Genomic DNA, 23,195 nt, shown 5'->3' with positions numbered 1-23,195 from the left:
GCCCTTCAACGACTTTCTTGCTGCTGCTGTCGCCGCAGCCGCCGCTGCCAATATACCTACAACTAGTTTACCCGCCAACGCCACAGTAGCAGCAACGACTGCAGCCGCGCTGCCCAGCAACATTTTACCTGCAGCTGTATCGTGCACAGCATCGCAGCGTGCAGCTCAGTCGCTCCCGTACACGACAGCAGCAGCGTCATTGCTGTCTCAGGCTTTGTTTGTCCACACAAAGATTGAGGATCAGGTCGCGCCAGCTGGAGCTCCGCCATCACCGCCCTATGACTCTGCCTTTGGGCGCAAGAGAAGAAACTCTGTTCCAGATGGACGGGTGTTTTCCTGTGATTATGACGGCTGCAACAAGACGTTTATGCAGCTGGCACACTTGAAGATTCACCAGGTAGGTTAGACTGACAATAGGATGTGTCGGTGCGTGGGAAAGTTCCAGAACACTCTGATGCGCCGTACAGGACGAATTGTCCGAGTAGTCCACTGTCGAGTTACTGGCCATACGGTGAAAAGTCCCTTTTTAAGAGCAACGGCCGAACAATGCGGCTGTGCTGCTGTCTGTACTACTGGCATATGGCTTTCGCTATCTGAGCTCTTCATCTGGCTTTGCCCGCTATTAGCCACAGCAAAGAGTGCGTTTCCAAATCCGTGATGCAACTGCTTACCGTGCTGTCAATCTCTTCCACCATATCTATAGCGCAAGCATACGGGAGAACGGCCTTATGTGAGTTATATAGTTTGACCTTCTTTGCCACGGCCCACGCATGTTGACTTTTTTTTATCAGGTCTGCACATTCCCTGACTGTGACAAGTCTTTTACCCAGTTGGGGAATCTGAAAACCCACGAACGCAAACACACAGGCGAAAAGCCCTTCAAGGTTCGTATCTGCTCTGCGTGAGAAAAAGACAACAGGACCTACACCGTGCGGGTTACTGGGAGGGGTTGTGGGTTGACTAGCTGAGCAAGGTCACGCCCCCATCTATTACAGATGGGCCAAAAAACAGAATTTGGGCTGGACCGAGTCATGAAGGCTGTTTACTTGACAACCTGTACCCTAACCCAATATCGGTGCTCCCCCCTTCCTTGCCCTCCCTTTTCTTGCCCCTCTATGCATCTGCAGTGTTCGTTTGCTGGATGCGACAAGGCCTTTAGCCAAATGGGCAACATGAAGACTCACGAGTTGCTCCATTTGGGGGTCAAACCTTTCACCTGTGGAATTGAGGGCTGTGATCGTGCATTTAGCCAGCTGGGAAACCTAAAGGTATGTGCTCATAGGTGTGTGTGTGGGCAAGGTCAAACAAACTCATCATGATGTACTTGTCTAGTCACATCAAGCCAAAGTCCACCACAATCCATCGCGGCAAAGATCGGGCCTGAAGCGCTCCATCACACCTTCATCAGAGGAAGAAGACGGGGAATCTCTCTACAAACGCCGCCGTCGCTCCTCATCTGCGCATTCTACAACCAGCTCCTTAAATGATGCTGTCGTCCCTTCAGACGGGTCATCTAGTGACGGAACACCGCCAAAGCCAAGACGAACAGGGCAAACCAAGGAACAGCGACTATTGAAAAAGATGAAGGCTGTACTGGAACGACGGACATCTGGAGATCAGATGGGATTGCAGTATGTTGAACGTTGTATGCGAGTGGTAACGACTATCCATCTCACTGCAGTATTTTAGACTTTCCTTTTCCGATATTCCAGAAGAAGACGAACAAGTTTGTTTTTGAACCAACTTGACCTCCCCAATGTTAAGAATACCCGCCCCTTCCCCTTTTTCTCACCTTTCGAAATCTACTGCCCATCTGTTTCCATCATCCATGCGCTGTGTGAATAGTTGTTTACAGGATTTGGATGGGCAGAAAGATGTGTACATACCCCTTTTCTACTTTCGGTTAATTTTGGTGTAATGAGTCTCCCATCCTTCCCCTCTCTCTCTCTCTCTCTCTCTCCTCTCCCTTTGGTGTGGTTTTTTTTTTTATTAAAGTAACAAGAATGTAAATACGTAACTTTTTTAAAGAATGGCTAGATTTGTCCAGATTTTTGTGTAGTGATGCTGGTGAGGTTTACACCGGTTTTCCTCATGAGTGCGTTGAATCAATCCCGTTGGCATTCAGTAAGAAAATGCTATCTGGACGAAAGGTTAACCTCTATAAACACCTGCCAAGGGCATTGCATAGCAGCATCCTGGCCGCTTGCACCTGTTGTTTAATGTTGACAGTAGAGGTAGAATAGTCATAAAGATACGCAGGCGGACCAGGAACTTCAAAGACTTTGGCGACTACCTGAATTACATCAACGTCGTCGAGAACACTGTTTGGACATGCGTATCTCATACGACTTTCATATAAAGTATTAATACATGCTTATATGCCCTATGCCAAGATTCCATTTACATGAAGACAGATTCACCCCTTTTGGGACGGACGAGGCTGCGTGTATCTGCAAGTCTAGTGGCCATACCGGAAAGATTACACCACCGATTGTTGGTTTCATCTGAACCACTATCAAACTGGACACCCATAAATCCGTCAACTATAACGAAGCAGATCTTTATACCGAGTAATAGGAAAACAAGAGACCGCCTGAATGGCGAGTACTATAAACAAATGCTAGTGGTGTCATCAATTATTCCACCAGACTATACACCAACGATAACATCATTTGCGAGCAGAATAACCAAATCCCAATTCCGGATACTGAAGTGGCACATGATCCAACTTTTCCGAAAGCGCATTCAAATTCAACGGCATAGAAGGTCCCATAAACGTTGCTCGATATGTATGATCTTTAATTTCTTCTTTTGTCAACGGATGAATCAAGATGGATACGTCCGGGGTACGATGCAAAGAGACCCAAGAGTAAAATCGAGCAAAATATTCGAATGGCACCCAGACTTCATAAGAGCCAACAGGGTGAGGTCCTCGCGGGATTTCATTGACAGTGCTCAAAGGGACAACTTTGAAAAACCCTGCATCGACGAGTTCTAGGATGCGTTGGCGTAAAGCCATGGCTTTATCGTGGGCATTGCGGTCACTTGTAATCCAATAAATGTGGAAATGGAATTCTTTAATTTCTTCGGCTTCTTCTGGGAGTGTGAGTGGTGACGAGGGTTGGAGGACTCGGTGAGGCACCGTGTTAAAGGTAACCTCGTTGGTTGCCATACGAGCGGATTTGGTAACGCTCTTTTCAACCATGACCGGGTGATCGCTCACTGCTGACCTATCTGCTGAGGCACTTGCGCCCATATAGTGCTGGTTTCAAGAAAAAAAAACTGGTCGGAAACTGCTTTCAAGAAAAAGCTCAGATCCCCCAAGTGTTCTAAACCTCTTGTCACATGTGCGCAGCGATAAGCGGCACGTGATGCTCCGACCTTTTTTGTCAGCGGATTCTCCGCCCCAGCCTTGAATAGTGTGCTGAGGACGGGCTCGAATCCATAGTGGAACATATTTTAGATGCTGCATGTAACTTGGAGGGCTGGGTGCCTGATGCACAGCAGACAAGTGCATTCTGTAGGATTTTTCTTTTCAAGTGTCCCTGAAACAGAGTCCAGTTCAAAAGGACTAAGGATCGTCGCGAAACCCAGGTCAAAGTCCGTGAGGTCATGGCACCTAAAAGTTCCCTGGGATAGGCAGTGCTGAATTCCCGATTCATTCATCCCCAACGTCAAAGCTACCCATAGACCCCACAAAATCTGGAAAGAAAAATCAAAAAGACCACATCGATCAAAACCAAAAACAAAAAAAAACATCCGAAAAGCGCAGTCCCCAACATCGCGTCAAGCGACATCATTCGCTACAAGCGCGTCAAAAGTCCGGAGCTGAAAACGTTTTTGTTCAAGGAACTTTTGGTTTCTTGTTTATAAATGCACCATCCTCAAACAATTTCAAAACAGAATGTGTGGATATTTAGGCTGTGTATCGATGTCCTGGATTTTCACTCTCCGCTAGTGGATTCTAGATAACAAAAAAATAAAAAAATTGCGTAGTGGGACATTTGTAGATCGATGAAATTGATGTGGGTTCATGAAACTACCATTAGCTATCAGCTAGTATGGCATGGCATATAAATACCAGGAAGGGTATGCTGAATATCCACCCTCCTTGTGATATTCAAACATGACTTGCGTTTTGGGCTCTCATATCACCGAAGTCCTCCCCTCCTACTCCAGCTTTGGCACACGCCACACAGGATATCAGCAATCTGCAGCACCACCTCCTTATACCCGTAATGCAGACCAACCCGCCAAGACTAAAAAGTTGGTAAACGTCTTTTCCATCACCCTCGACAGCCCATCCATCCATCTCCGTGGCGTTCAAGCACCAATACAGGAGACAGACACCTTTCAGCGCTCACCTGCACGACTCTCTGGACGCGTGCGATATGATGGATCTATCCCATTTCGCAGACTTCAAGGAATTTCATTGCGTGTGCGAGGTGTTGAGCGAACGTATACGAGCAAAAATCATGTGTACGGGCATCGCATGATACTGGATGGACGATCGTGGCTGTGGATTCCATCGCAAGACGACAAAGAAGGGGCAGATCGGGAGTTTGGCTTCTATGTCTCTATTCCGGATAATTGTCCAGCAACATGTATGACCGAGGACGGTTCCATTCGGTACTTTGTCGATGCGACGCTAGTATTAAACAATGGGGGATACAAGGCAGTTGAGAGACGTGAATTCATTATTCATCGCGCACCGACAAAGTTGGAGATGGAGCTCCTCAGTCCGGTCTGGGATTCAAAGCAACACAATATTGGAATCCGATACACAGGACCTAGGTTACTCTTCTTGAACCCTTACACCTCCAAATGCCCCACGCTTCATTTTACAGTGCACTTTACGAACGCACACAGAATCCGCAGACTGACTACATCCCTCATCGAAGAAACCATTCAGAAAGGATTTAAACCGACTCTGAACCCATTCACGGGTCCATCGCCAGTAGAGTGGACTCAATCGCGGGTCGTAGGCGAGACAGAGTTGCCTGTGCCTGAGGAAGGGTTTGGTGCTCGGGGTGCATTGGAAGTCGAGGGTGTTGCGCAGGAGGTTCATGGGGCGTTGGTGGGAGTGAGACATTGGGTGCTTGTGCGGATGGTTTTGGATGGGGGAGAAGAGGTGGAGGAAACTGTGCCTGTATGGGTTGTCCCAGGATTTTAGAGTAAATAGAAAAAAGTCGGTTAGAACCTTATTGCATAATTTATCATAATGTGGTGAAACGAAACTTTTTATTGTAAGATAATCTATGTTGATTTTGTAACGTTATTGTTGGTTTTATTGCAAGACAATCTATGTTGATATTGTAACGTTATTTTTGGTTGCTTTTTGACAGCCTGTCAGCGTCACATAGACCGCCCTTTTTAATTCAAAGGTCTGCAGTCCGCAAAAGTTGCACACATCTCCTTATCCGTCGCATGTGTTTATATGCAATGTCATTGGTAAACGATGCATGTTGCGGAGGTTGGAAGAAAACTCCATCGTATTTGCCTCTTACTCGATGCGAGATCCAAGCGATCTGCTGCTTACATACTATCACCATACCTACGCGTCCCAACCTTTCGTCTCGCCGTGTTCGCACTCCAAAAGGCCATGACGACCCTTCAATCCAGCCGAGGGAGCTACGGCAGCGCCTCATCGCTCCCACTCGCACTTGACAATAAAGTAGACAAGCGGAAAAAAAAGTTTGCGAGTTTAGGTATACAATACTGTATGTCCAGTTGTTATTGTACCTCATTGACGGTGGTGGGTAGGTAATTTGGTTGGATCAAGAGAATCGGTTACGGTTGGACAACTTCGATCAAGAGTTTCTCAAAAGTATGTGATGCTCCGTATACGTCTATATTGCAAAGAACTAAACGAAACGCTAGACATTCATCTGAGGTTTACACTGTGAAATTCTCTTTGGACGATGAATATGTTGCGGCTGGATTGGGTGATGCACGGATACCAGTACGTTTTCTGCAAAATTTCAAAAGTGTAGCCAAATGTGTTGTTGAAATGAAATACGTAGATTATATCCGTCCGAACACATGAGACGCTATGTACGTTGCCTGCTCCCCTCGAGACCGCCCTCCCAGTCACTGGTCTCGCCTTTCGTCCCGAAAATGCAGCGTACAAGAACCGGAACGTACTTGCAGCCTCATGTACGTTTCTTCAAGTTTGACCGCCACGCACGTCGCTAAACAATGTCACTAATATCACCATAGACGCTTCAGGACATGTTGTACATTATCACATTACATCTGGACAAGCCATATCGACGATAAAGGAAGCAGATAACCAGATCAATTGCGTCTCGTATGATGGATATGGGATGCGGTTTGCAACGGGAGGAAGTGATTGTTGGGTCCGGGTGTATGATGGGATGGGAATGAAGGAGATTGCGAAAATGAAGGCTGGGTAAGTGCGTTTTTTTTCGTATTATTTCTGTGAAAGATGGCGTGTGCTGATTTCAAGTGTAGAACGGGCGGTATACCCGCTGACACAGCCGGGCACTCTAACCGTATCTTTTCGGTAAAGTTCCATCCAACCGATCCGCATTGTTTGATCAGTGGTGGTTGGGACAATACCATCCAGGTAAACGTCTTTCGATACATGACCGTGGTGAGCATTGGAGTTGACACGGCTTTCATTTAGATTTGGGATATTCGTGTGGGACATTCCGTCGCAAGCATCTACGGACCACACATTTGCGGGGATGCTTTGGACATATCGGAGGATGGGTCAAAGATACTGACCGGGTCATGGCGGAAGGAGGACGTCCTCCAGGTATGAGCGCCCATCCGCATCTCTTCCATGGGACCTGACACTCACTCGTCATACACTAGATTTGGTCCCTTAAAACACACAGCCTGGTCGAAACCCTTCCCTGGTCCGTCGATCCCGACAATAAACACCACACGCTCCTCTACTCGGCTCAATACAGCAAAAACGGCAACAAGTACATTCTAGCCGGCGGAGGAGGAATTCACAATCAAGTCAAATTGTACAGTACGGCTCTCAAGCGGCCAGTGGGTATGGTGCATTCTGTGCCGGGGACGGTGTACGGGGTTGCGATGAGTGCGAACGAGAAAGTTGTTGCATTTGGAGGTGCAGACAAGGGTGTTTGGCTGTTTGATCTAGATTTGAATGGGCTGAAGGATTTTGTATACTGAGCATGTGTGCGTTGTTTTTTGTTATTGAGGTATAGTTGCAATAGCACTGGACGTTATTTTGCTCGTTTGTCACATACGCTGGGACCAAAGGCATGTTCTCCAAAGAAAAGCAGTGGCGAAAAAGAAAAAAACTCACCCACCCACCTCGAAAAATTCCTCAATCCCCACCTTTCTATAACAAACCCCCAGATAATCCACCGGCACCTTCCGATCCCCCATTTCAACAATCACAACCACCATCCTCCTCTCCACATACATTTTACACAACCGTCCGTCGCGGCGTAGCATCATGGACTGGTGCTCTGCTGGTCGAAAGTAGTAAGCTGCCTGAAAGCCTGTGCATCGGACATGGGTTGCGAGTGAGTCGGAAGGAGGAGAAAGGAGAGCGGGTTGTAAGGCGGTGAGAAGAGCTGTAAAGTGCGTTGGTGTAAAGGAGGAGAGATCGTGGTGGTGAATGTGGAGAAGGAGAGGGACTACATGCGTGGGAGATTTCTGGATGAAGTGCAGGGTTCGGGTGTGGGAGGGGTGATGGGAGGGCTTTTGTGGGGGGATTGTTGCGGAAAGAGCGTCCACGTCTATGGTGCGAGGTGCCTCCGGGGCTCCTCCGTCGTTGGGTGATCCATCAGTTGACAATCGATCCGTGGATCCTGCTGTGTCCTGGGCAGGTGCTGATGCTCGTTCCAACATGTTTTACTCGTACTTTAAGAATAGGGCACCATTCCTTCTGCCGCACACGAGTCATTGGGCCGTCCTCGAACGCGAAAGCAACGACACAGCACGACAAATCGCTTGGGTGGTTGGAACCGTCCCAGTGATGAAATATAAACAAATGACCCTAAGTTCTTGTCCTCTTGCTTTTACACGCCTTTTGACCTTGTGCTTGATGGAAAATGCAAATCGCTTTCTTACTCTTGCTTTACCTTTTCTGATTAAAAGTGTGACCAGCACCAAGCCGGAGGAGCTCAGCACTATAGGACATGCAGTGTATTGTGAGTGAAGTGAAGTTTCAGTCCTGTGAGCGAAGGCATTACCTCATATTCTATCCCCACAAAGTGAAACTTGCGGGCCTCCTTGGCCTACAGGTTGCCAAACTAGGTTCTTTGTCCGCTTAATTGTCTCTCTTTGAGCCAAAAAGCCATACTGTCTGGAATCCTTTTCACATACAGAGAATCAGTATCTTCTTCCTTGATCTAACAGTCTTTGTTCTTTGTGTGGACTGCCAGCAACTCAGGCAATCTGTGCTATTTCTTGACGAGGAGTCACGGCTTTATACCGTAAGCATGTCATTTAAACCATCTTTCTATTAGCCCATGTTAAGAAAGAGCGCTCGTCGAGATTGGCCCACATTAAGTTAGCATGCTCGCTGCGAAAGGTTTTCGGGGGTAGATTGTGCAGCAACATGTGCACCCTGGTACCTTTATCGTTGTTTCTGGGCGGCGAGTATGTCCAGTGCCAGAGCACTGTCATTGAATTAGATCCTAATTCAACTTCGCTTTAGAAACCACCCAGCGAGACTAGGAAAGAGCAACAGATTACGACAAGTATTCATCAAGTTCGTCACTAACTGACCGTAGGGCTTGTTGATGGCTGTAAAGCCTGTGAGAATTTTCATTGAACGAGCATATTTAGATCAGTCTTCTCATTGTGTCCATCAACAAAAGCCACAGATAACCGAGACGTTGTACATGGGTTTCCAGCGTCTCCATGCCATGATGCCCATTCCGAGTGAATGAAGGTGTTTCCCTTATATCACACCTGCAAATGATTTTATGATAGTATACGATATCGACTGGATCAATGGGAGAACATGTGGTATGTATTTCTGAAGATAATTCCCTCGTGATGCACATTTGTTGCGAGCAATGAAAAAAGGTAATCGTTTACTCATCCATTCCCGCCAATAACTCAAAGGCGCCACCATCTTGCTCTGGTTGAATGTCTTCCTCCTCGCTCTCGTCATCTTCTTCCTCCTTCACCGCAGCGCGCTCCTCATCCTTCTCCATTCGTGATGCATTGTGTCCAATTTCCCTCCACAAGCCCTGCGAAAATCCCTTTGGTTTAAAACCTAACAAAATTCTTCCATCCACACACATTCTTAATATCATGTTAGCGGCGCGATATACATCGGGACGGGCTACCCGCGCTGTCAGGAACCCACGGTCAAGTGCAAAAGCTTCGCAAATTCGCCAGGCCGACCAATGAAATGTGGATGCAGTATCTGGGTCGTCTTGGTCAGGGTGGTGAAGGTTGAGAATTTCCTCCAGAGGAACACGTTCGGCGAGGTATTGGATGGACGTGTAGGGTTCTTGAACTTGCGAAATGCGGTACATCCCCGCAAGGATCTTCATGGGAGATAGCATGTTGAAATCACACATGACTCGCTAGCATTTCGACAACAATGCAGAACTTGCCTGCAACGGTTTGGGCACAATGGCGGGAAATACCAGTCCCGGACAATCGCATAATCTTACATCGGACGTCAAGTGTATCGTCTGAAAATGCTTCGTATGCCCTGGTGTGCGAGATGTGGATACGACCTTGCGTCCAATAACACTATTAATCAATGATGATTTTCCAACGTTTCTGAATGGGACCTGGGTATTAAGTACAGCTATAAAATTGAATACGCTGCGCGATACCTACGGATGACCTGTTATCCACCGCTGGTGAGCAACAGTCAGGATTTGCAACTAAAAACTGATTGTGTTCTTACCGACTAGACCAATCGTCACCCAGTTTTTATTTGGTTCTGCTTCGTGCTCTTCGATATCTAGCTTATTCACCATGTTATCTACAATTGAAAAATAATGTCAATGTATGTCTGTGACTATATCCTTCGTAGAGACGCAACTTGCCAGCATCTTCACAGTTTTCGTCCACTTCGCTCTCCTGGCTCTCATCTTCAGTAAGGTCTTCTTTCGCATCCAACTGTTCCCGCTTTCGTCGTCCTCTTCTCCCCGACACCTCCTCGTCGCTTTTTCGCTTAGCTTCTTCTTCCCGCTTTCTTCTCTCATCCTCAGCTCGATCGATAAGCACATCCCAATCAACCTCGACACCGCCCTTTACCAGATTCGTATCTCTACAAGCGCGTAATACTTCTGGCACACCCACAGCGCGGTAGTATCGCTTGTACTTTCGGCGGACGCGGGACTTCAAGGCAGCTGGCGGGAGAACATACGGGTATGTGAGAGTCACATGAAGAGACATTGTTCATAGACTCTCGCACCTGTAGCAGAGTCTGACTTCAAAAACCCATCTTTGGGGTAGCAGCTAAAGCTAGCGGCACTGATCTCAGGAAACTCTGCCCTGAAATAGTTTGTCCATGCTTCAAGTGTGTCTTGGCCGACCAAATCAATCTGTAAAGGTTTGTATGAGGAGCTATTTTAAATGTACCTCGCGCGCACAATAGCCATTTGCGGACCTTATTGAATACCAAAATAAGTTTTCGCCCAAGATCTTTCACAACATAATCATAAAGGGATGGGGGAAAGTGGAGGATCGGATGTCGCACGTCAACAATGAACAAAATAATGTCGCTGTTGAAGACTTTAGCAGAGTGCAATCATTGCTTCACATGTAATTGCAACGTACGATATCTCTGCGACACGCCATAGTTGTCTCCAAACCTGCACACAATGGAATTAAGTTCTGAGCTACAAGTCCACTGATTCTCATCCACATATACCTCCAAATTATGTTCAAAATAACTGAGCTCCTCGGCAGGATATTTGGCATAGACGGCATCCAACCATTTCTGAAAATAGCTGCTCTCACGCTCTTGGACCACTTCTCTTGATTCAGCGTAGCTCCATGGGGGACGCTTGGGAATGTCAATGATAGCGTCCGCAGCATAGAGATCCTCGAAAGAGACTTCCAGTGACGTCTGCGAAGCGGTTTTAGAATACAAAAACGAGATTCTGCTGAAGTGTTGTCTAGCATTCTAACCGGTGGTAGGCGACGGAGTGGTTTCATACTCTCCTTCTTCCGCTGCTCTAAAATGTCTTTGGGCCACTTTGCAAACACGGATTCAAGTGTCCCTTTTCCGTACCCAGCTTCTGCAACCTTTGGTCCATCCATTGTCATCTCAACGTCTTCCTTTGAGAGTGCTGAACTGTGCGTCTCTCCGTCACCTTCTCCTTCCGTGAGGTTGGCACTTGGCTCTGCTCGTGGCTGGCTTTTCGATTCTACGCTATCAGCTTCAGAAAGGTCAAATGGTTCCCTCCGTATAAGAATTATATTGAATAAAATACAGCTGAATGCGGACGGGCGTCTGTTACTTGAGATCTATAGTCCCAAGAGTCACAGTCCACCGCTGCCTGGCATCTACCTTCTCGGTCATCCCATGTCCAGTCGTCCCGTATCCTGGAACGTTTTTCCTGCATTTGGGCCTTTTTGGCCTTGTGACTAAAGGGCTTTTTTCTGCGCGTTGTCATTTTGCTGAACCGTTTTCAAGATCTCTGCAAGATGCAAAAGCAAAAGGACAAGATCTCTGAGTCATGTTTATGTCATCATTTGGTGGCTTATGCGCGCGTTACCCGCTCGCCCGACTAGACGATGAACGACAAGATGATGGTCTATATTCCCCAAATCGTACTTGTTGAGGATTTTTTTATAGCGGGGCTACATTGTCTATAAAGTACAAAACAACTATTTCACAAAAGGTCTTTCTTTCACCGTTGGCCTGCTCTATTTCATCTCGCTGCCCTTTCGATATCTATTGACTTCACATTCGATAACTTCAAGGCCAGAGGAGCGACTGATGGACATTGATTTCTTGGTCAAAGGCGAGAACAACCGGGGTATACTCAGTGCATTCTCTATTCCGCCCTTTAGCTCAAGATGTCGTCCATGCCGGGCCAACATCTCGTGATGGACTCTCAAATCTTTCTCTGCGCGGGGTTGAATGAGTAGCCCAACGATGACCCCAAGCATCGTAATCGTTAGCCCAAAGAAATAAGAGTGTACAATGTTGAACCACATCTCCAGCATGAGGCCTCCCACAATGTCGACTAAGCAGCAGGCAAAGGCAAAACGTCCTCGAAGCCCATCAATACAAGCTCTGGATATGATGAGATTCAAGGTCGCTATCAGAGAGCAGATGAAGGCGTCTCTCGCTGGTATGGAAAACATGCCTACCGCGGCCAAGTCGATCATGACCTTTGCAGTACGAAGGGCGATGGCGATAGACGCAATTTGCGCCACAAGGTAGAGGATCGTAGAGCACAATTGCTCACGTTTTGGGTGTAATGGTCCCAGAGCCGGGAGAGATTTCACAATGGCCCCCGTAATACAGATGCTTGGTATGATGACGGCAAACTCTAAAATGTTGTAGGCTTGATCTCCATGTCGAAGGTGCTGCATCAGGGCGCCACATAGACTGGATAATGCTGCGGTGCTATACATGTATCGATGCTCTCTTTGCGACATCCGAGAGCAGTACACTTGAAATTCCATTTCTTTCTGCGGATCGTTGAAATGTTGGTTGCAGAGGAAATGAAAGCCGCTTCTTAGTAAATGTATAAACGTGACGCTCCAACGTGCGATGACATTCGAGGTGTGACTTAGTGATGGTGGAGCGAGACTGAAGAGTGAATGGCTCAGCAGCTTGGCAGGTTCCTCTAAAGATACGTCATCCTGCTTCTCTGCTTCCTCTTTCATTGAAATCAAATGATTGTGCTTGGCACGAAGCTCCCTTCTGGAATAGACGATGTAAAGACATTTCGAAAGGCCTCCACCGGTATGCACCATTCTGACCTTACCTTAGCATTGCATGTAGTGATACTCCAACTGCAACAACAATCTGGCCGATCATCTGAAATACGCCATTCATCATCAAATCCGGTCTGGTTCCGCCCAGCAGGATCATCTTGCTGACGATTACAAATGAGCACAAGGCTATGGCTTTGTAATGCCACTCAAGATGGGGCCCAATAATCAACACAAAGGTAACCATGAGTTCAATCGGCTGGAGCATGAGCATATCGGTACCATCCACGAATCTCTGTGTATCGAAAGCAGGTACAACCTTGGGAAGCACGTAGAGGATTGTCAAATAGACGTAGATGATCAGACACAAGAAACGGCTTCCCCATCGCATGCCGATAGTATAGATAACCACAATCGAGCCTAATGATATAAGCGAGGTCATCTATAAATTTGCGCCCGTCCAAGAATTAGAATATAATCGTTATGGTTCTCAATTAACAAACGTAGAAAAACTTACGCCGAAGGGAACAATAAGAAAGTACCACCCGTATTTATAATAAGTACTTGTGTAGGCGACCCAAAAGAATAGGCTGAAGATCAAGCCGCTGATGCAAATGCTAGTATTTGTTCGTCTGTATATCCTGCAGTTTGCTCTCTCGTATCTGGCAGAGGTAGTAGGATGAGTATCATCGTAACCAAAAGTCGGTGGTGACGTGCAAGGCATACTTTGCTCGGGCGACGGGGTCCCGAAATCTTCCCGTCCATCTCGAAACCAAAGCTGGTGGGACTTTGTCTTGTCCATTCTCCAGACCTTTGATGTCCTATTTGATACGAAGATGGTAAGACTCTATAAGATAATTACTACCAATGAAAAAAAAGTGTCGTACTTCATTATGTGGCATGCCTGGTATCCTGAGCAGGTCAACAGGATGTCGGAAGAGAAAGGAGATTTCAGAGCATAACTTTAAGATATATCAGTAAACACTGTGTGCTATTTTTGACAGTTGCAACATGCTGAGGATAAACACGACTGGACAGGGCTATTTTTATCAAGGTTCACGAGCACGACAGTTAACGCTAACCCATCCAAATGATCCTTATGCTAATTATCAATAAACTCCGCCTCCACAGTTACTTCGGAGCTTTGAATCAGGACTTTACGCATAAACATCAACACATGAATAGAGTCATTTATGTTATTGAATTTGATGGAATTCCAGGATCCAGTGTTGACTTGATCGTCCGTGGTCGCAGCACTAAAAAGTCCTGTATCACGCAAGAAGCCAAACATGGAAGAGATATTGGGAGAAAGACAAGTATAGTGGGTGGAAAAGAGAACAAGGACATACACTGATAGCGAAAAAGTAAATGATGCTCAATAGAATTATGCTTCTCTAATTAACCCTGCGTCTGCCCATCAGTAATTTAAAGAACCGTTGCATTACCTACAACGGATATGTATACCCCATTCTAGACACAAATTATGCCTGATCACATTTATTTATCGTCGGAGCCGACTCCTGCATCGTCGAGTACCTATGCACTAACTTTAACCTAGTCGACAATGCGCCATTGAATGCGTAGGCAATACAAGCTATCCGTGGCGTAGATGTCAACGAACATGTGTGCCTACTTTGGCCTGAGCACGCCGGATTACGTAATGGGTCCTGGATGCGGGGCAGCTTTCCATCTCCAGCGCCTGGGCTCAGCCTCAACCTCTAAGTGGGATATAAAGGTCAGTCCTTGGAGTCTGTTGTCCAAACCTTGTTAGATGGTATGCCTCAAGAGGTTCAAGTCAACCATGCTATGAACGCAGGCAACGACGGCATGCAATCCGCCGAGGACAAACATTCAAATAGCTTGCCAAGTGTCATGGATCAGCCAATTCACGACATTGTGGTGCTTGATGGATGCAAAGATGACTGCCAGTCACGTCTAAGCAAAGACGAAACTACAACCGGATCATTTGACAAGGACGACCGAGCACTCGCAAACTGGATCCACATCCAATGTCGCCACAGTCGAGACAAGTTCATGTACGCACTCGTTCCTGCCTGTTTCAAGGAAGACAGGCCGTGGAGGAGGTACCCAGGGTGTAGTGATAATTGTAGGCGAGAGAGGACGGTAGAGCGCCAGCTTACCCGCCGAAAAAGACGACGGGAGTTGAAACAAGAAATATTGAGATATGGACATGATTTTTAACGGCACCTAATTCCAGAGTGAGAGTGGAGGGCGATAGAGACGTCGAGAGTAGCCACTGTATGGGCGTAAATAAAAGTTTGGCGTTCTCCTCCTCGGAAGATGGCCTTTAATGATTTTATTTACGGAGGCTGCTTTTCATCATTGGTCGTATTTTCACGGTTGTATCTTCTTATGGACACTATGGTTGGACTCATTAGAGGCCCGGACCAAGATGCAGGCCAGAGGGTTCAGCGTGGCAATCTTTGAAAGTTAATACTACAATCTTGTAGGCATTTTGATTCTTATGTGTCCGCAAGAGAGGAAACGACCCCACTTATCACGAGACAGGGGCAGTTGGGAACATCCCAGTTGCGACACATTATTGGAAAGGTTGAATTCAGACAGATTACGCTGGACGACTTCTAGGCTTCAGGCATCTTGTCCGTAACCCATGATAGTGTGGTGTTGTGAAGGCTAACGTGGGACATTCTTCCTTTTTTTATGCTATTTACAAAGTGTAATTATATTATAAAATTGCCATCGGCTTCATCTACAGGAAAACGTGGGCATTCTCCAAATTCTCGCCCCCGTCGACTTGACGCTATAATAGAACGATATACAGACATTTTTTTTTGCTAAACTAATACTTTTGTGCCATCCAAAATGTCGATTTTCCCCCAAATGAAGGAACATATTCACTCCACTTTTGCAAACCTTTAAGACCCGCCGCCAGCCATACCGATTCGGCTTGTCGGAAAAATTCAGTATATGATGGGTCGTCCGTGTTCATCTGCTGTACCACCCGACCTCCGCGCTTTAGCATTCTGTAAACGTTGTTGTAAAACTCTTGGGTATACAGAATCTTTGCTGCCTCCGCCGTGTGGTCGGTGCAGTCGATAATAAAGATATCTACAGAGTCGCTTTGGCCGGAAGTAGCTAGCCATTTGCCAGCGTCATCGTAAATCCATGTGACACGGCTATCGGTGAAGGCATCTGATGTGCCAACTGGCTCAAAATGCTCTTTTGTGAGTTCTGTTACCAGAGGATCAATGTCCACCGCCGTGATGTGCTTCACCCTGTCACCGTACCGGTCCAGAATGTGTGATGATACCCAGCCGTCTCCTCCACCAACGAGTTGCACGACAAGGTCTGGTGCCTGATGCTTGTTCTTCAACCGGGCGGCCGCACCTTTGAAGTATGGTTTGAATACTCGTTCAGTAATTTGACGAGTGTAAACTTCATTGTCACTTTCGCAAAACTGGACAACACGGTCTAGGAGCATACAGCGGCCAAAGGACTGTGAATCGACGATTTCAACGCGTTGGTATGGGCTACGCTCATCAGCTAGTACTACTGCTTCCCGGAGGAGATAGCAATCATCGTCGCTTGAATCGCCATTCACACAGATATCCGCAACCAAGTGATCGTTAACCTCTTTCTGTTGGAAAATCGTGGCATTGTGATCCTTTGTTTGTGTAGGGGCTAACGTTTTTGACGGAGCCTCTTTCTGAACTTGACGGCCCATGTCAAGGAGAGCTGGTCGAGTCCGCAGTGGTCGGCTCTGTTTCGGGTTTATTGGCTCGCCACTTGTAGTAGAGATGTGATGATCCGCTCCACGGTTTACTTTTGTTGTGACTGACCGCCGAGGTTGAAGGAGGTTTTCGAATTCCTGTACAATCCTCTGCGGATCTCCGGAACCGCAGGTGTACACATCAAGAGCAACGAACCTGCTCACGAACAAAAATATGAGCTTTGTGTGACATATTTAAAAATATATACATATGCATTTTGATCACTCACCGATGCTCTGGCCATGTGTGAATGGATACGTGGGATTCGGATAACAGGAATACGGCCGTCATTCCTCCGCATTCAAACCGGTGGGCGGATGTTCCAAGCAGCGTCATACCCGCCGAGTGGATATATCCTGCGATTTTTGAAAAAGCCGCGTCGGTTTCCAGCAGCTCCAGCGCGGCAGAGTTGACATTATGCATGTCTACAAGGTAATGCTTGCCGAGCGGCAGGTGTTCGCCGGGTCTTTGCGAAATGCAGCTCACAGGTGGGCGGCGAGGGGGAAACCATGAGCCCGTAAGACGTACTGGAACGGAACCGGCTTGAGGATGGAAGCCAGCTTGAGACGAAACGGATCGTCCGTGCATGACTTTATCGGATAAAACATACACAAGAAGGAGAACCCAAAGGCAGGCATTGATGGCCATAACAAGGTTCATGACACCTCGTGCCGATCCGCCGAAACCCAGAGACATGCGTCGTCGTGGTGGAGAAGGTAGTTGAGAAGGAGGAAACTTTCCATCAAAGAGCATGACGCAAAAGAACAACGATGGCAGTACAGAAACGACTTTTGGCAAGAGTTTATCCTTTTTCTCTCTCTCAAAGAAACGAGAACACCAGGCAACCACAAAAAAAAAAAGAACACAAGAAGAGATCTTGGAAATCTGGTCTCTTCAACAGTTTCTGCAAGTCCCCCTTTCGGAGGGTGGAGGTCAATTAGGTTCCTTTATAACTTGCGCAAATCAACCCAAACCACCGGGTACCCAGCAGTTAAAGCAAAGGGTTTCTGTTTTGGACCTCCACCGCCGAATCTTTTGCAGTCCAGCCAAAAATCCACCCCCTTTTCTGAACGACATGAAAAGCCGTCCCCAAACTTATGAAGCCGAACATTGCACTTCCTGCTCCGCAAGTATCCTTTTCCACATTTAGAATCTTGTTAGGTACGAAATTTGGTGTCGAACCATATTTAGAATTCTCTACAGGTATGAAATATTGGGGTCGAACGTTCCACGAATGTTTGAAATTAAAAAGAGAATTTTTATAATTATGCCGTTTCTTAATTTTATTTTGAAACAGTGTTTCAGAGTAAGTAATCAAATGGAGGGGAGGCGGAGACCTCTGCATTCTACGTTCTCAACATTTCAACGCAAGATTGCCTTTCAGGGTGGCGACGGCAAGGAGCTATTGAGAATATATTACATGGTTTTCAAGTGGGATTTTGTTTGCGCTCGTTTGTGCCTACTCGCCACCCTTGGGAACAATAGAGTTGTTTTGGGAATAGGAAAACAAAGAGAAAGAGCTCCCAAAAGACTTTGTTAAAAGTCCTCAAAGCAAGACAAGGAGGTAGCTCGGGACTCGTGTGTATTTTTCTTTTATGGCACCTCCTCACCAGCCCTCGCATCGACGGTTGAGTATCCCCAATGTCGTGGAGTACGTGGTTCTCCTGCATTTTTCAGTTTATTCCGCTTTGCCGCTTTAAATGCTCTCCTCACCAATTTCTGCTATCAGGAAAGCCACTGGAGCTTTTGGAAGACGCAAGGTCATGATTTTCGTTTCTCGTGCCATCTTCCTAATAGCGGCAGGCCTGACGATTCTCTGCACGTTATTTTACGATCGTGCTGCCAACACAATCTTTGCACATCGAGGAGATGAAAGACGCTTAGAGTTTTCATATGAACCGACTTGGAATGTACAGCGGATGTGGGGGGACCATGGTGCTCAGGGCAAGATTATCACAGCGGACTCGATAGGGAACCGCGACTACATAATACTGGATCATCCTCGATTAGGACGATGCTTGGTTCAAAACGGTTGGATGAGGTCATGTTCAGATGACGAAGCCATGCACAGTGAGGCCTTGGTTCATCCAGCCATATTATTGCATCCGTTTCCGAGGCGGGTGCTCGTCCTGGGAAACGAGGAGGGGACAATGGTGAGGGAAGCGTTGAGATACTTTACCTTGGCGAGCATCACTTGGGCCGGAATCGACGAGCCGCTTGCGGAATTCATAAAAACACATTTACCCTATTCATACGACGACCCGCTCGGTCTCGTCAAGCGAGCACACGGCAATGCCGTAGACTATCTACGTGATAGTAACGCAGGATTCGATGTCATTATCCTTGATGTGCATGAGACATCGCCTAATGTCCATAAACTCGCCCAAAGTCGTCTGCTTCCTGGAGGCATTTTGGCTGTTTCTCGAGGTTCAATCAGCTATGACGCACCCGACAACTGGGGACCTTACGAGTCTCTTTCCGCCTTGTTCAAACACGTTCACACCGCCGCACAATTTCGTCCGCTAAACTCTGCCATGTGGGTGTATCATTATGCAACCAACTCTGATGCACTTCCCTCTCCAACACAATTACATCCTTCATATATCGAGGATTGGTTGGAACGGAGGGCAGTAGGGGATCCGCAATACTACGATTCTCAATCCCACATTCACATGTTCAACCCTCCCACATGGATTCGCGACGAACTTGAACGTATCACCCGTACTCGGCAACCAAAGACCACCACAAGCCGCAACTACGCTCCGTATCTTCACATCAAAGCAACAGATATACCCGAGGACACAGTGACCGGGCGCTCCTGGCAGAGAGAATATTTTGGCTGTAATCAATCGACACTCGCGAATGAGGAACACCTCATCAATTCAATCCGTGAAGGTCTCGAATTTGCCCATGCGCCAGAAGATAAAGATCTCTCAATCACAACCGCATCCTATCCCCTCCCAGCCACTCAACCTGATCCCCATATGCCTCCAGGCACATCACCATCTCTCACAGTAACAGTGAGCTACCAAGGCGGCTACATCATCCTGACAACGTTTCCTGCACGCGGATATGCCGTGGCAACCGCTGCAAATTGGAACACATACGTCTCACCCCCAGAACTCCTCGGTTACCTATACGACGAATTAGCCGCAGTCAAAACAACATCTTACAATCGTCAACTCGGTGGTATCCCCGCAAAGACCTACTATCCCGAGATTTCCGACCTTCAATTCATGGACGGATATTACATCAATCCCAAAGTCTCTGCTAAAAAAAGTGAGACAGAAGGCACAGGCCAATACGCCAAAGAAGATATTCATGAAGGGGAAATCATCTTTCGCGGCCCCATTGAAGTGTCGTTGAGAACAGACGACGAGGTATTTGGAAAGTCTGACTACATGGATGAGTTCTTGGGACATATGGCTGAGCAAGCGGAGGAAGGTATGTTTATACGTCTTTTTTGGTGTTTCGCTTTTTGCTACTTGCAAAATGTTCATCTGAAAAACAACTTTTGTCCAAAAGGCATATTTGTAGCTCCGTACCTTTATGAAGTGGATGCATCCTTTTATACAAACCACAACTGTGATCCCAACCTCTGGTATGAAGATACTTACGATGTAATGGTAGCCCGACGACCGATCAAGAAGGGAGAGGAACTGACATATGATTACGGTGAGTCCCAAATTCAACACATTGAGCACCATGCCATGGTCATTTTTAGTTGTAACATTCTGGTCATTTTCTCCCTCAACTAGCCACTGTTGATGCGGATGACGAAGCGGATTTTGATTGTAAATGCGGTAGTCACATTTGCAGAAAGCGGGTAACGGGTCAGGATTGGAAATTACCTGCATTGCAGGAGAGATATGGATTGAGACATTTCTGGCCGCATATCAGAAAAAAGATTGTGAAGAGCCGGACGGAACATGCTAAGGTGTAGGGCGAGCAGGAGAGGATCGATGAATAGGGGGAGCGTTATAGCGAGGCGGCTCCCTTGTATATAAAACACAAGCATGTATGGCAGCGGTATTTTGCAAGTCTACGCGCAGAATATATCATTCAACGCGAATGTATGTATTATACACATTGACAAATAAACGGCAGCTCATAATTAAATAAAATACAAAAAGAAAAAAAAAATCCCCATTCCCCTTCCCACCATTTTTGCCGTATACCTAACGACGATCTGTCTTTCCAGTACTGCGCTTGCCAGCAAACAGATGTCTGGGCTTTTTGACCTGGATGGCGCGGTCGGACTCTCCAGCCTTGGCGTACAAGTTTGACTGCGTTTGTGACTTTTTCTTCATACTTTCCGCAACTGCCTTTTGCTGTAAAAGGGACAGAGGATTAACTACTTGTCGCATGCAGGAGAGTATGAATCTGCCTTTCTGTTCTTACCTTTGCATTCCGCAATCCCATTACGCTGCGGTCCCGTACGACACTCGTAGCCTGTTTCTTGCTGCTCGGAGCCATACTCTGTTCCCGCACAATATCCTCCGCTCGTGACTCTGATCGCGCCCTTTTACGAGTTCTGCTTCGTGCACGATCGAGCAGAGCATCAGCGCCCACTCCCATTGTTGACAGTTGCTTTTCCAGATCGTCCACAGTCCGCATTTGAGACTTTTTGGGAATGACGGGTCGATTCTTGCCTTTGGATGCACGATGTGCTTGAACAATGAGCTCTTTTTTGGCCTTGATTTCAGAAGCCGCATCCCGAATGGCTTGCTCCTCTTCGTCAACCATCTCCTCTTCCTCCTCGTAGAATCCTTCGGCGATAAGACGCTCCTCTTCTCGCTCAAGGGCATCCAGCTTGGCTTCAATCTCAGGGTCAACAAAGTCTGCAACGTTCTTTCCATCCATGATCTCGGGGATAGTGTCATATTTCCATTCGTCGTTCTCCAGGCGATACACCTTCTTGAGATCAACGTTGTAAACACCTGCACCACCCTGTTCTCTTTCGATATCCTTCTCCAGTTTCGGGCGGTTAGGGTCATTGGGATCATACTTGACGCGGATCTTTGCACTTTCCGGAATAGCGGCAGGACGTTCTCGGTCGTCGCGTGCCACCGGTTGAGACAAGTGGAGTTTGTTCAGAATATTGCCAACCTTTTGCCCCTTCATCTTCATCTCAACACGCGCTGCTAGAAGCTTATCACAGGCAGTTGTCTTCACATCCATTACTCCTTCGTCGGTGAAGGTACTCATTTGCACCATCGTCACTTCATCATCGCTCAAAATCTCGTCAATCAAAGCCTTCTCATTGGGTCCAAGTTGCTCTGGCCTCATAACATCGATCTTGTTGATCACGAGAAGAGTCGGCTTATTGGCAAATAGAGGCTTGATGGCGTGGAAAAGTTTAACTTGCTCAGCGATGCTGTAGCCGCATTGTTCGGACAGGTCTATGAAGAACATGATACATGCACGAAGATGAGCAAGTGCCGTAATGGACTGCATTTCAATAGTGTTGCGCTCTTCCAACGGGTGGTCGAGGATTCCAGGGGTATCAATCACCTAAAGAGTAAGAACAACAACGCTCAGTATCTATAGTACTGCAAGCCACAGCATTGTCGCCTCTTACGAACCTGCCATCTCAGGTATTTATAGTCCATGTGTCCAACAAACAAACTCTTTGTTGTGAATGCGTAGGGTTGCACCTCCACATCCGCTCTCGTCAGCTTGTTCATAAAACTACTCTTCCCCACATTTGGATACCCACAGACCAGCAATGTTCGGGTGTTGGGATCGATGCTTGGCAAACGGGCCAAATGCTGTCGAACCTGCTCCAAATATGCCAAACTGTCCTTTTGTCTCTTCATGATGGTGGCCATCCGTCCGAGAGCCGCCTTTTTAAGCTGTTTGCATCGGTAGAGAGAGTCACCAAACTTGAGTAAGCGGGCATAGTCTTTTGCCACGTTGTCAATGAGATGCTTTGCCGTGTTAATTTGACCCAGAGCAAGTTTGTAATGGTCACGGTCGTAGAGTACGTTCATCAAATCGGCGTAGAATGGGTGAATTTCCTTAAGTTTTGCATATTAGCAAGACAGTTCAAGGGCCTCTTCAACTAAAGAATGGACTTACATCCAACTTTGGAAAATCACCCAAAATATGTTCCAACTTTTCATCAAAGCAGTCTTGCGCAAACTTGACCTTGCGCATATAGAATTGACGAATCCTGGAGATTTGGTAGTGGGCGTGGACGACCGTAGGCGTCTTGCGCTGAATCTTTGAAAGAACAATGTCGACAAAGTCCGTCGCGGACGGTACGACTTGCACCTTTTTGAAATTGTAGATTGACATGGCGACAAGGGTGAAAAAAGTAGATAAAAGGGAGGGTTCAAAAGTATGTCGTCTTCCGGTACTGAGTAAGGCCCAGTAGAGTCTTTGCTTATGCGTGACTCGTCTCTTTTACAACCAAGAACACCGACTCGAAATGGCACCGCAAGCAAGTCGACGTTGAAGAAAAAGGAAGAAAACAAAAAGACCAAAGAAAAAACCCGTCAGTCCACCAGCTGGCCTTGTCCCAAGAGAAGGCCCTCCTACTGTGCCACGTCAGTCGCGCTTTTGAAT

The 23,195-nt window shown here is 47.0% G+C and overlaps 10 protein-coding genes across 11 annotated transcripts; 4 read left to right on the top strand and 6 right to left on the bottom strand.

Moving 5' to 3' along the window:
* Positions 1-30: 30 nt before the first annotated feature.
* SPPG_01692 (uncharacterized protein) lies at positions 31-2,048 on the top strand (the record flags this gene model as incomplete). Its single annotated transcript, XM_016750014.1, has 6 exons — positions 31-397; positions 704-730; positions 792-884; positions 1,128-1,268; positions 1,333-1,631; positions 1,690-2,048. Coding segments are annotated over 6 exons (976 nt in total), but the record flags the coding sequence as incomplete, so codon positions are not given.
* A 233-nt stretch (positions 2,049-2,281) lies between these two features.
* Positions 2,282-3,312, bottom strand: SPPG_01691 (uncharacterized protein). Its single transcript, XM_016750013.1, has one exon. It carries the CDS (start codon positions 3,254-3,256, stop codon positions 2,669-2,671), a length of 588 nt encoding a protein of 195 aa, XP_016612302.1. The 5' UTR covers positions 3,257-3,312; the 3' UTR covers positions 2,282-2,668.
* A 118-nt stretch (positions 3,313-3,430) lies between these two features.
* On the top strand, positions 3,431-5,236 carry SPPG_01690 (uncharacterized protein). The gene has a single exon (XM_016750012.1). It carries the CDS (start codon positions 4,127-4,129, stop codon positions 5,171-5,173), a length of 1,047 nt encoding a protein of 348 aa, XP_016612301.1. The 5' UTR covers positions 3,431-4,126; the 3' UTR covers positions 5,174-5,236.
* A 345-nt stretch (positions 5,237-5,581) lies between these two features.
* SPPG_01689 (uncharacterized protein) lies at positions 5,582-7,299 on the top strand. The gene is made up of 8 exons (XM_016750011.1): positions 5,582-5,708; positions 5,764-5,827; positions 5,881-5,962; positions 6,024-6,156; positions 6,220-6,412; positions 6,475-6,589; positions 6,650-6,781; positions 6,841-7,299. The coding sequence occupies exons 1-8, from the start codon at positions 5,603-5,605 to the stop codon at positions 7,165-7,167; spliced, it is 1,152 nt and encodes a 383-aa protein (XP_016612300.1). The 5' UTR covers positions 5,582-5,602; the 3' UTR covers positions 7,168-7,299.
* On the bottom strand, positions 5,937-7,924 carry SPPG_01688 (uncharacterized protein). Its single transcript, XM_016750010.1, has one exon. The coding sequence runs from the start codon at positions 7,852-7,854 to the stop codon at positions 7,300-7,302; it is 555 nt and encodes a 184-aa protein (XP_016612299.1). The 5' UTR covers positions 7,855-7,924; the 3' UTR covers positions 5,937-7,299.
* A 1,043-nt stretch (positions 7,925-8,967) lies between these two features.
* On the bottom strand, positions 8,968-11,643 carry SPPG_01687 (the record flags this gene model as incomplete). 2 transcript variants are annotated; one of them, XM_016750008.1, is made up of 12 exons in its annotated part: positions 8,968-9,509; positions 9,579-9,750; positions 9,811-9,817; positions 9,881-9,958; positions 10,023-10,328; positions 10,394-10,523; positions 10,589-10,703; positions 10,759-10,793; positions 10,853-11,050; positions 11,113-11,229; positions 11,298-11,363; positions 11,495-11,643. In XM_016750008.1, the coding sequence occupies 10 exons, from the start codon at positions 11,137-11,139 to the stop codon at positions 9,048-9,050; spliced, it is 1,530 nt and encodes a 509-aa protein (XP_016612297.1). In that variant the 3' UTR covers positions 8,968-9,047. The 2 variants fall into 2 exon arrangements, with proteins under 2 accessions (XP_016612297.1, XP_016612298.1); XM_016750009.1 differs by having other exon boundaries at positions 11,113-11,363; positions 11,495-11,600.
* Positions 11,644-11,768: 125 nt separating this feature from the next.
* Positions 11,769-13,800, bottom strand: SPPG_08949 (uncharacterized protein). The gene is made up of 5 exons (XM_016757099.1): positions 13,761-13,800; positions 13,600-13,694; positions 13,391-13,535; positions 12,927-13,315; positions 11,769-12,862 (listed from the first exon to the last, which is right to left on the bottom strand). Exons 1-5 carry the CDS (start codon positions 13,773-13,775, stop codon positions 11,854-11,856), a joined length of 1,653 nt encoding a protein of 550 aa, XP_016612296.1. The 5' UTR covers positions 13,776-13,800; the 3' UTR covers positions 11,769-11,853.
* Positions 13,801-15,547: 1,747 nt separating this feature from the next.
* Positions 15,548-17,676, bottom strand: SPPG_01686 (S-adenosylmethionine decarboxylase proenzyme). Its single transcript, XM_016750007.1, has 2 exons — positions 16,855-17,676; positions 15,548-16,781 (listed from the first exon to the last, which is right to left on the bottom strand). Exons 1-2 carry the CDS (start codon positions 17,376-17,378, stop codon positions 15,695-15,697), a joined length of 1,611 nt encoding a protein of 536 aa, XP_016612295.1. The 5' UTR covers positions 17,379-17,676; the 3' UTR covers positions 15,548-15,694.
* A 261-nt stretch (positions 17,677-17,937) lies between these two features.
* Positions 17,938-20,761, top strand: SPPG_01685 (uncharacterized protein). Its single transcript, XM_016750006.1, has 4 exons — positions 17,938-18,276; positions 18,355-20,069; positions 20,151-20,300; positions 20,384-20,761. Exons 1-4 carry the CDS (start codon positions 18,221-18,223, stop codon positions 20,566-20,568), a joined length of 2,106 nt encoding a protein of 701 aa, XP_016612294.1. The 5' UTR covers positions 17,938-18,220; the 3' UTR covers positions 20,569-20,761.
* SPPG_01684 (small GTP-binding protein domain) lies at positions 20,658-23,150 on the bottom strand. The gene is made up of 4 exons (XM_016750005.1): positions 22,707-23,150; positions 22,211-22,645; positions 21,027-22,139; positions 20,658-20,956 (listed from the first exon to the last, which is right to left on the bottom strand). The coding sequence occupies exons 1-4, from the start codon at positions 22,923-22,925 to the stop codon at positions 20,804-20,806; spliced, it is 1,920 nt and encodes a 639-aa protein (XP_016612293.1). The 5' UTR covers positions 22,926-23,150; the 3' UTR covers positions 20,658-20,803.
* Between the last annotated feature and the right edge of the window lie 45 nt (positions 23,151-23,195).

The sequence above is a fragment of the Spizellomyces punctatus genome (genome assembly GCF_000182565.1).
Source record: "Spizellomyces punctatus DAOM BR117 chromosome Unknown supercont1.2, whole genome shotgun sequence".
Lineage (NCBI taxonomy): Eukaryota > Fungi > Chytridiomycota > Chytridiomycetes > Spizellomycetales > Spizellomycetaceae > Spizellomyces > Spizellomyces punctatus.
Note: the sequence above shows the minus strand (reverse complement) of the source record. Positions and strands in the feature narration are given on the sequence as shown.